The sequence below is a fragment of the Punica granatum genome, chromosome 6 (assembly GCF_007655135.1).
Source record: "Punica granatum isolate Tunisia-2019 chromosome 6, ASM765513v2, whole genome shotgun sequence".
NCBI classification, from domain to species: Eukaryota; Viridiplantae; Streptophyta; class Magnoliopsida; order Myrtales; family Lythraceae; genus Punica; species Punica granatum.
The window spans coordinates 18,252,852-18,264,935 of NC_045132.1; the positions used below are offsets into that span (position 1 = coordinate 18,252,852).

At 38.8% G+C, this 12,084-nt stretch overlaps 1 protein-coding gene across 1 annotated transcript; it reads left to right on the forward strand.

The window, feature by feature from the left end:
- The first annotated feature begins 7,209 nt into the window (after positions 1-7,209).
- Positions 7,210-12,035, forward strand: LOC116212407 (phosphoglycolate phosphatase 1B, chloroplastic-like). The gene is made up of 12 exons (XM_031547005.1): positions 7,210-7,573; positions 8,625-8,692; positions 8,901-8,993; positions 9,073-9,144; positions 9,602-9,673; positions 9,923-9,982; positions 10,148-10,200; positions 10,383-10,480; positions 10,874-10,973; positions 11,126-11,229; positions 11,310-11,420; positions 11,625-12,035. The coding sequence occupies exons 1-11, from the start codon at positions 7,291-7,293 to the stop codon at positions 11,414-11,416; spliced, it is 1,110 nt and encodes a 369-aa protein (XP_031402865.1). The 5' UTR covers positions 7,210-7,290; the 3' UTR covers positions 11,417-11,420; positions 11,625-12,035.
- The last annotated feature ends 49 nt before the right edge of the window (positions 12,036-12,084 follow it).

Genomic DNA, 12,084 nt, shown 5'->3' on the forward strand with positions numbered 1-12,084 from the left:
AAGGCTCGAGTGTGGAACTCGTGGCTAGTGAAGGGCCTAACAATTAGTATCCGAGTCCGGAAGTGAAAGCCCGGCTCGAAATCCTCCATATAGTCGAGAAGGGGGGGAATTGTTGGGCCGGTTTCTCTCCTATATGGAGAATGGTGAGGGCGAGTGTAGATAATGGTCTAGCAACCCATTGGCTTAAGCTTTTGAGTTGCGGATGGGCCCGAGTCTGAAGTAAGCCCATGGATTTTTCCTAACAGTCCTTTCTAACCCAAGTGAAGGATGTTGCAAGAGTCGGATATAAATATCAATCTTATCGGCAACGGGCATTGATGCCATGAACTGAGAGGCTCTTGTTTTAGCAACCACCTCAGCTTAAGGCCTTCATTTATTCCTTCACTTCCATTGGTGCCCGAAAATGCAGAGGAATTGCTTTATTATTGTCTCATGAAATGCCTCCATAACAGATTTTCCCGGCTTGGCTTGCAAGAGAGGACCCATCAATGTTCCACTTAAGCCGTCCATAGAGGGGAAGTTGCCCATTGCACTTGCCTTCTAAAACTCAGTTGACTGGATCAACCTTATTTTGATTCCATCAGTGAAGATAATTTCCTGCAGAGTATGGGAAGTTGCTGTCCTTCACCTTGACACATACCGATAGCGTAATATTTATGCAGCGATTCATACCATAAGGCCATATTTTGGTAGGCATCGAAGGAATGGAACGGAATAATTTGTTTCAAACCTAGCAAACATGCACAAAATATGATAAACAGTGACATACAATTAGTCCCGTGTATGATTTACATGCGTACTTCATTTATCAAGAGGCAACAACGACTCGCAAGAGTTCCCAATGTCTTCAACAAATAGTCCGGTAGGCTGCCGTTGCTTTCTATAAGAAGCCACGATCTCCCAAAAACTGTAATAAGTAGAATGATCTCAAGAATGTGCAATCTAACTTGATAACATATAATATCTAAAGCATTGAGAAATTTGTATCAACTTTGATGTGATTGAAATGAATATTGTGTGTAACAAGTTTAATTGATTCATTACCACTATGATGAGTTCATTCCCAGCCTCTATGTTAAACTATAACATAATTCTAGGATATCGCTTTGGAGACAACAAAAAAGTTCCTAACTAAACAATCCGTCCTGCCGTGAAATTTTTCAAATCTAGATAAAAATATGAGTGTCTGTCTATGGAGAAGCTCAAGGAGCAAAAGTATGTAAAAAATAATACCCTATATCATTTAAGGAAATGTTCCTCATAACTGGGCAACTGAAGATGATTTATGAAGCATCCCGATATGTCTTTGCTGAAAGAGAAATTCTTAGTGTGCCTATTTTGCACCCCTCTTCTATAACATTCAATACTTATCTAAAGTAAAATGGAAGATAAATAGGAAAAACCAAACATCAACATGCAGCTACAGCACAGTTATTGAATTATACCACAACGATTGAATAATATCACATAATAAACAAAGAAATATAAGGATATAGTCATGACTAACCTTTGGAGATCCAACATTGCTTAGCATGTGTAGTGACAGCGGCAAAGAATCATTCACCTCTAGCCATGGCGGCTCAAACAACAGAATAGGACGTAATTTGAACCTTTAAAAAGGAACATTAATATCACCACCATATATATATATATATATATATATAATAAGTACATTTTGTGACCTTTTTTATGTCTAGAAATCACAACATATAGGTGAATCAACGTAGTTGAATAAGATTTAGTTTCAAATTTTAAAAGGAAACCATTTCAAGCAAGCAAAATATTTCATCTCGACAAATTCTAAAGAAGGCTGACTGAATTGACCCTATACATCAACATAGTGAAATACATCAGCTGAGAAAAACAAACAGTATGTCTGTCATGATTTTTTTTTCTTTTCCTTTTTCTTCTTATAGAAAATGAGAACTCATTTATGAGTGAGTGAAACATAGTACACGAAGGGTATACAGGGCACCTCACCACAAATGAGCTGACAGAAAGACAGAAAGAAGAGAAAAAAAAAAAAAACATAAAAGGGGCAAGATTAAGAGCACAAATTGGATAAAGAAGGGAACACTCGATGAATAGCAAAAGCCTACTAAGACCAAGCTAAACTAAAGGCATGAAGTCTAGAAGAAACCCAATTTTCAAAGTCCTTAAAGTCCTTCGGTTCTTCACACCACATTGTCCAAACAATGCAGAAAGGGATGACTCTCCACATCTTCTTGTGACTATGCCTAGCACAGATGGAATTCCAGCTTTTAGAGATACATGCACCAAATCCTTTGAAACATAATTCCAATGGATACACATGACTTAAGTCTTACATGATGTATTTCCCAAGGAAAATAAACTCCGACATCATTTCAAGTATCCAAATCCAAACTCAACAAAAGTTCGGTTGAACTAATCCCAAACACCCACAAGATAAAAGAAACTGTATTTTGGACAAAGCAGCAAACATGGCTACTGTGAATGAGAGATTACAATAAGATATTTACTTGGATTCGAAAGACAACTTGTGATAGGAGTATCCCTACGAGTTGCTTGATGCACACTCATCAATCATCATTTCTACTATAGTAAGCCATACAATTTAAGAAGAAAAAAATAAGTGGAAACATGTCGCAATTTGAATAACGATTAAATAAATTAATTATAAATTATATATATATAAAAACTTTGTTCTACTGAAAAACAAATAAAGCATATTAAAGGTGTCAATGGGTATATATTTTACCTGCATTTAGTGGTTTTTGGGCATTAGAATGATAACGTGCCTCACAAACAAATTAGGCCCTCAGAAAGATTGGTCAATAATTTAATAGGAATTACTGAAAATATAAAAATTGTATAAATATATCATGGTATGTTGCCAAGATATTCCTTCAATAAAAAAAAAGAAAAAAGAAAAGGATTTAACTTGTTACTCTAAGCAAGTACAATCTGAAAAGTATCTTAATTAGTCTCATATAAAATTAATCTTATTTCTTCTTGAATTAAGCCTATTGTGATCAACAGATATTTTGGTTTTATAAAAATCAATAATCACGATACAGGAAGAGAGACCCACAAATGTCAGAAATCAAAATGGAAGGAACTAATAGTCAATCAATAGTTGTCCTCATGGTCTCTCTCTCTCTCTTTTTTCCCCTTTGGTGGATGTCCTCATAGTCTTTTTATATGCAGACCCATCGGAGCAAATAATTAATAGAAACAACCATGAAAAGTTCTTCATTTGTCATAACAAAACCAATTAAAGCAAAAAAAAAAAAAAATACACACACACACACACACTCTTTAAGGGCATACAAAATATACTTAAGCAGGACGCCTTTTTAGGAGTTTGGAGGAGGATAGAACAATGATTTCATATGCATATGTTTAAACAAGGCAGGTGCTCAGCGAAAGGAGAAGATAACAGAGAACGATAAGCTCAAAGAAGACGCGGGAAATGGGGCACTACGTTTCTTTGACATATACTAAACAAGGCGGGTGCAAAACGCTTTGTTTGAGAAATCAATATTTCCTTTGCTTCTTCTTTTCGACTGTTCATGCCCACTAACCATTGACGCCTCCATCAGTTTCTTTGCTTTGATAACCGATCCCCATACCCAAGAATGCTCCCTCTCAAGCCGCCGTTTCTTTCCAGGCTTCCATCCAATTCTCGCCTCCTAACGTCCGCCCCTCCCTCTTGGTCGACATTCTGACCGCCTTGCTTCCAGTTTGTTTCCGTACTTGTTCCCCATGGTCTGTCGGGGTGAGTTCCCCTTCACCGTCGGAGAAAATGGGCGCCGTGACTGCTCAAAGGAGTGGGCAATGGACGAAGGTCGTATTTAACTGGTATATAGGCAAATCGACGTTCGGCAAATCGGCACCTTGGAGACTCTTCGGAAGGGAAACAGTCGAAGGGCAACAACCGGGGAAGGTGGCGTGTGAGATGAAGTGCAGCAGGGATGGCAGCATGGGAGGGAGGGAGAAGGCACCGTTCTTTGACCGTGAAACTGACTGGCGGTTAATTCCAAGGGGAGTTTAGTCTTCGACCGATTTCGAATTTGAAATTCTTAGTGTATCAAAGCGCATTTGACGTGATTACCCGTTCCGTACACCGCGAAATTTCACGGAATCTTGGGATTAGTCGGACGAATTCGGGACATCGGAGTTAGAAAAAAAAAAAAAATCTGACGGGCGGTCGACATTAATTAAGAGAGGCGAAAGGACAGGGGTGGTGGAGTGAAATCGGCGAAGGGGCATGGGCAAGTGAACTGTCAGACTCGGACTGGTGTCAAACTAAGGATCCATTTTTTAATTGTAGAGTGATATATATATAAGAATTGAGAAAAATGTGTAACGCGATAGCATACGTTTTGGTAATGGAATTATAATATTATTTTATTAGTTATTATAATTTTTTTTATTATATTAATCATATGAATTTTTTTTGTAATTGAAATAAAATAAAATAAATGGCTAATGTATTATATAGAGCAAATTATATTATAATACAATACCAGAGCTTGGACTATGTGCCGCTGATAAATCAATCAAACTTATTATATTAATATCTTTAGAGGAAAAAAATACGCTAAAATGAAATAAAAAAGTTAAAAGACGGAAAAATACCTTTTCACTCCTAATCTATTGCCTCGAGGCACTTTTGCCCCCTAAACTATCTTTTAGGAACATTTGCTCCCTGAACTACACTCAAGGGAAACTGTCCACTGCTGTTAGTTTTTCCGTCAAAACTAACTGAATTGCACGTGCCTTGAACATGACGCCACATCAGAAAAATAACAAAAGTAAAAAAGAAAATTTTTAAAAAGCTAGTTTTATCTTGTGGAAAAGTTTTTTTTTTTTTAAAGGAAATCAAGCTGTTTGGTGATTCACCATTATAGATGATCTATGGAAGTGCTTGGGGTTCCCAAGCTTCATGGACGTGTTACTCAATGCACGTATTATGAAGTGGTGGTGTGAGTCCAGAGTCGCACGCATCAGTGGATGGACGCCAGCCTTCGATGTCTTTACCATGGAGGGTGACACTAGTGTTGAGCTCAATTCTAATAGTCGAAGTCGGGTTATGCAAAATAGAAATACTGATTCATCAAGGTGCACGCTGTGTAATATCGATAAACATGTCTCCATAGCCATGTGTAGACATGGGCGTGGGTCTTCTTGTGTAGCAGCTAACTATAGAGTGGAAGCATTATAATTTCAAGAAACCCTATTGGCATGTGGGCGTCCCTGAGGGACAAAAATTTATTGGCAAGAAATCTAACTTAGTTCAGTAAAATCTCAAAAAGAATGAATTAGATGCGTATTTATAATATTTCAAATTTGGGACTACTTAAATATTTAACAAGTAACCCCGGACTTTTACAACTTAAAGATTTTACGGTGATTATTCATTTGCCAAATAAAATTTATAGCTTTTGAGAGATTTAGATAGTTGTATATATGAGTTACTATAATAGAAAAAGGGCAAATCACTCAGAAAATAAAAAAGGTAAATTGCATTAAAACCGTGAATTTATGAAATTTCAAATATACTACGAACTTCAACATTTAACACAAAAAATCATCAACTATTATTTAAATTCCACATTTATTATCCGTTCAGTTTTCCGTTCAGTTTTACTGACCTGGCAATGTCAACACCGTAGGAACCATTTGTCACGTACATTGCCATGTCAACAAAAAAAAGATGGAAGGATAAACAGATGGTAGATATAGAATTTAAGTAATAGTTGATGATTTTTTGTGAAAAAAAAATGAAGTTCGCCGTAGATTTGAAATTTCATGCAAGGTTGATAATTTTTAAAGCAATTTACTCTAAAAAAAATGTTAGTTTTACTTTTCAAAATAAGTTCATCCAATTAAAATAATCCATATATAATAGTTAATAATTAGTTCTTGAATCTGTTATTTTAATATTTTACAAGTCCTTAGAATATATATATATATATATATATATATAGACTACGAAATGAAACTTAATATCATAGAGTTTACTCGACGTTTTTAAGCTTATTAAGCTCTTATCAGGAGTCATCAAGCTGAATCCTGGCAACGCACATAAGAAATTAACTAGTCTAAAATATCAGCTTGCTAACACTATGGCCATTGAATTTTTCAATTGCCAACACTTTACTATCCCAAAAAAAATTCCAGCGATTCACTTCTCCAATTTTAATTTCGTCTAACACTTAGGTCTAGTAGTCAACTCCTTCAACATAAAGCTGACATATACGCTATTATTTGCGATTAAAAATGAGCAAAACAACGTTGTTTTAATGAAATTTTTTTAAAAAGATTTTTGTTTCTCTAAATTTTTGGGTAAACAGTGGACCAAGAGAGCACACCAGGTTGGGGGCTCCCTGCCAGGCCATGGTCCCCTTCGGCGAGGTGGCTGGCGGCATGGAGTGATGGAGTGGGTGCCCCCGGCGACATCATCTGCAGGGGAGGCGGCTGGCCAAGGGAGCCCCCAGCCGGTCTGACCCCCCACCTCACACTCTCTGTTCGAACAGGGAGGAGCTATTAGAAATGAAGATGGGCACTGTATTTCAGGATTTGCAGGCAATATTGGTATAGCTACGACGGTAATAGCAAAACTTCGGGGTATGTTCTTGGGACTTGAGTTGGCTTGGAAGCTCGGGTTATCGCAGTATTCATTTGGAGATGGATTCCCAGATTATTTCCCGTCTATTGATGAGGAAGGAGTTTGTGCTCCTAGAATGTCCTTGATTATAAGGACTTTACGCTCGTTATTATCGCGCGTCTGATAAGTTAAAGTTATTCGCACCACGATAGAAAATGGACGGCCATGCGGTTGTTGAATCTTCCGTTGCAATTACTTCTCCCGCACGCACACCTTTGGACTGTGTGAGGACTCTATCTCTCCGGAGATGTCTTTGAGGCTGCCTTACTCCGACTTATTTTAAATTTAACTGTTCGCATAGTTGTTATTTTGTTTAAATCTCGTCCCCGGTAGTTATCTACCGAGAGAGTTAAATCCATCGACAAGCCCATTTTGGAACGTACGATATGATGATAAACGATCGATAAGCTTGAAGGGATAGGCAGGCAAGAGCACCCCGCCACCCAAAATGCCACGTCATCACTCAGAAAGCTAACGGCCACAAACTGACATTTCTCCACTCCGACCACACACGAGACAAGGAGGGGACAAAAGAATTTTTTTTTTCTTTTTTAATTAAAAAAACAGAAACAAAAATTTCAGAGAGAGAGAGAGAGAGAGAGAGAGAGGGGAGAGGGAGTTAAGAGGAGAGAGAGATGCTGAGCAGCAGAGCAACAGCAGCAGCAGCGGCCGCCATTTCCGTCCCGACGGTTGCTACCCTGAGGGGGAGGCCTTCTTCTTCGTTGTTTTCGCCATTTCTCTCCAGTCCTGGTCGCAGGCTCTCCGGCGGCGGCGCCAACGTATGCTTCGGGCGCAGGAGAAGCAGCAGCAGCAACAACAGGATGCGGAGTGGCGGTATCGTCGCCTCCGCTGCTCAGTCGCTCCAGGATCCCGACCAGCTCATCGATTCCGTCGAGACCTTCATCTTCGACTGCGACGGTGAGTTTCCAGCTCCATGATCATTTTGTTAAAGCTCAGGTTACACGTATACGAATCTACGCGTATGTGCGTATTCATACCACCTTAGATTTAATATGTTCGAGTGCACTCAAGAGTGCGCTTCGTGTTAGTATCTTCCTCACCCTATGAGGCCGACTCGAGATTAATTGTTGAGGTCGAATGTTTAAGGGCACGTGATAACGTATAGACACGTTGCAAGTGAAGGCGAATATTAAAGAGTAAAATGGAATAAATTTCACGTCAAAAAAGAAAGAAAAAGAAAAGAAAAATTTTAATATATGAGTCAAGCCATATATTAACCATGTATTTTCCTTTTCTCCTCAACAATCTTGGCTTAAGTTTCTCCGCTCCTCGATCACCGACTGCATGATGCGTCCGATTGAATTTTACCACCTCCAAATGTAGATTTATCCTGTTTGCTAGTGCAATCATGGTGTTCTTCGCTGCTGCTGGTGGGACTCTGGAACTCGGATTTCAGTTGACGTAGATTTTGAGCTATGTTCACTCCACTGACTTTTTGTTGTTGAACATTTCGGTCTAGCGGCCGGGTTTGTTCTTCCTATTTTGCTCATTGATGAAGCTCGTAATCGTACTGGGCAACGATCTTTCCTGTAAATTTTGTATTTTATCACGTTTGCTAGAGGAATGGAATCATAGCAGCAGAATTGAGTTCAGTTTAGTGGATGGAGCTCCTACACCTTGGTAATATATTTTTCGTATCTAGGAGATGACTTTGTTAAGTTGGGAGTTCCAAATTTAACATCTGGTCGAGCTTCCTCGTTAGAAACAGAAAAATTAACCTTCCTTGTTCTTATGTAAATTCCTTTCAAGATTATGGGGAAAGAATTTATTGTAGCTGCATCGAGCCTGAGAAATGTGCTTCGCATTGTACCATCTAGCAGTTATCCTGTAGTTTTACTTTGAGGTGGTTGGTGTTATCTCAGCCACAAAGATGGGAAACTAAGGCTCATGATCGGCAGGTTCCAATGTAATAGCTTTGTGACCAACCACATCACATGTTTTCTTCCAGGAGTTATATGGAAAGGAGACAAGCTGATTGATGGAGTGCCAGAAACGCTTGACATGCTCAGGTCAAAGGTTCGTAGTGAGCCTTTGTTATTATCACTGCACAGGCCCCGTTAAGTGCCCAGTTTTCATTGCTGATTCTTGTAAGAACTTAAGCTAGTTGAAAGGCGCACTAAGAAACCTCCTGCATCACGCATGATTCAATACTCCAATTTCAAGAAATCGATGTATTGTTCAGTGGCCCTCCCTCGTCAAAGTGCTGATTTCTGTTGCTGTTTAGGGCAAGAGATTGGTCTTTGTGACCAACAACTCAACCAAGTCCAGGAAACAATATGGAAAGAAATTTGAGACACTTGGTCTCAATGTCAACGAGGTTACTAAAAATTTGCCTTTAGTTCTTTCAGGTTTCATTTACCTTTCATTGCTTCTAAATATAACTAAAATTGTTTCAGGAGGAAATATTTGCATCATCTTTTGCAGCTGCTGCATATTTGAAGTCTATCAATTTCCCTAGAGATAAAAAGGTATGTGTTAACTGCTGTCAAACAATTTGTTTTCCACAGCCACATTTTTTTTTAAGTACTTCAGTAGAAACCAATATTCTACTTTTGAATACTGGAATGAGTTCCATTGAGGTCCTGTAATTGCTCTCATGAGCTTTGCTTCTTTCTGCAAGTACCTTTTATTTTTCCGCAAAGCATCAAGGAAGTCAATATAGCAGATTGCATTTTTATCTTTTGATATGGCCAACTTCCTGTCAATTTGATCGCTATTCATTTATATCATCACTGAGTTGTAATATATAACTCCACATTTTATTGTGATTATTGCTGTACTGAAGCCTTGCTATGCTGTTTATTGCCATATAACTAACTGACTAGAAGAAACGTCACATAGAAACCCTTCCATATCAAGCTTTTATTAACTAAGAGTCTCAAGAAGTTAAACTAATGTGATAGAGGAACATTGCAAATGTTTCAGGTCTATGTAATTGGTGAGGATGGCATCTTGAAGGAGCTTGAGCTTGCTGGATTTCAGTACCTTGGTGGCCCTGTATGTTTTAAGTCCTAAAATCTGAATTCATGCACAGAGAGAGAGAGAGAGAGAGAGAGAGAGGGAGAGAGAGGGGAGAGGGGGAGGGGGAGAGGGGGTGCGGGAGAGGGCAAGGGGGAGGGAGAGGGAGAGCTATGCTCAAGTGGTAGACATGCTTTCAGGAGAAATCAACTGGGGTGCTATATGTATCATCTGACAAGGATATCAAACTATGTTGTAATCTAATGATATGTCTTCTATGATCTGCAGGAAGATGGTGGAAAGAAGATCGAACTAAAACCTGGCTTTCTAATGGAACATGATAAAGATGTATGCTCCTACCTTTTCTTGCTTCCTAGTTGAGCTAATCTCTGAAAGTTTCAATGGATGGATCATGCAAATGAATCTCTCTGTTTTTTTTTTTTTTTTAATTATCTCGTTTTTCTGTGTTTCCAACTTCTAGACACACTAAAATGCTTTCCTGTTTGGTTGAAGGTTGGAGCTGTGGTGGTTGGATTTGATCGATATTTCAATTACTACAAAGTTCAGTAAGTCTACTTACATTGCCTAGAGAGGAAAACAAAAGACGGAAGTCTCCATTTTTGTAACGATGGTGTTGAGAAATTATTTAGTGCATGGCAAAAATTAATCCAGCACATAATTGATAGATGAAATGCTCACAGGTACCTTTCTGAATCATATACTAATCGGTTCTTGTCCATTTTGAAAGGTATGGAACACTCTGTATACGTGAAAATCCAGGGTGTCTATTCATTGCAACAAACCGGGATGCAGTCACCCATCTCACAGATGCTCAGGAGTGGGCAGGTTTGCTCTTTCCTTATTTCATCTGAATCTCTTTTGCTGCAAGCCCCCTTATTAAACAGGTTGGCTTATTTGATCATGATTTACTTTCAGAGTGAGTAACATGGTATCTTAAGATTTTGAATGTGGTCAACTTTAGGGGCTTAACTTGTTATTCTGAGGTCTAAAATTGTTATATAATTCTGGAACTTTTTTTTTGTTATAATATAATTCTGGAACTTGACTAATGCGCAGAACCAATAGATTTATGATGCATTGCTTTCATGAGCATCTAAACCTGTCAGCTTCATGGCTCGTATGGACATGTCGTAGATGAACATGAAAGGATTGTTGATGAAGCAATGTGTCGTATAACCATTCTTTTAAGGCTCAGCTAATATTGTGGCCATGAATCAGGTGGAGGTTCTATGGTTGGAGCTCTCTTGGGATCCACTCAACGTGAACCCTTGGTTGTTGGGAAGCCTTCAACGTTTATGATGGACTACTTGGCGGACAAGTACACTTCTCATTCCTTCCAAAATTAATACATATGTCTACGTATATATACAAAAACATGTACAGATGTATATGCTTTTTCTTCCCGTTTCTCTGACCTATGAGGGTCCATGCTGGTTTCTCGATCTTAAAATTATGCTCCCTAATTGGCAGGTTTGGCATTACCAAATCTCAGATCTGCATGGTCGGTGACAGACTGGACACCGATATTCTATTCGGGCAAAATGGAGGCTGCAAGACTCTCTTAGTCCTCTCAGGTACCTTGCAATTTTTGGTTATTTGTCGCAACAATTCTTTCTCATCCATTTTCTTATCATTATCGAGTTTTTTGTCCCAGGGGTGACCTCTTTGTCAATGCTTCAAAATCCTAACAACTCCATCCAACCGGATTTCTACACCAACAAGATATCGGACTTTCTCTCCCTCAAAGCTGCGACTGTCTGACACTGTAAGCTACTCCTAGTCATCTTCAGCAGATAACATCGTCATTTTACCTGTTCTGTTTTTTCATTTTGTTATGAGCTTTGATCTGCTATCGCAAATCATGCAAAGTTAAAAAGTCTCATCAGTTGAATGTGGTAACCAGTATGAACTCGCATTCCATTAGTTCTCTTCTGCATCCCAGTTTTTCATTTACACTTGTTTCCATCAGCAACTGCTCTAGGCTCCTTTACTTTGCTGCAACTGGACAGCAGCTGCTTCATCGAACTTAAAGCTAGCAGCAAAATTTATACTATTGAAGTGTATAGTGATACGTCAGCAAGCCCTTCAATGGGGGGTGGAAACTGAGACGATGCGGTGCAGCAGAGCAACATCGCCAATGAAATTCATGAAGGCACAGGAAAAAGGTTCCCTGTGCAGAAAGTTCGAGTTAACATTTATTGTATTTTCACTTGTTCTGTATATGCAGCTTGATATCCCATTTTTTATTCTATGCACTAGAAAATTTGATGACTGAAAAGAGTTCAGAATGATTAAGTTCCCCATAGATGAGGCGTATGAGCTAAACATTTTTTGGTACATCCAGTCGGTAAGATATATCGAAATACGATATTCATCACCGTATGTACCTCTACAATACATACCTCCAGCTTGGACACCGCCGTAGATCA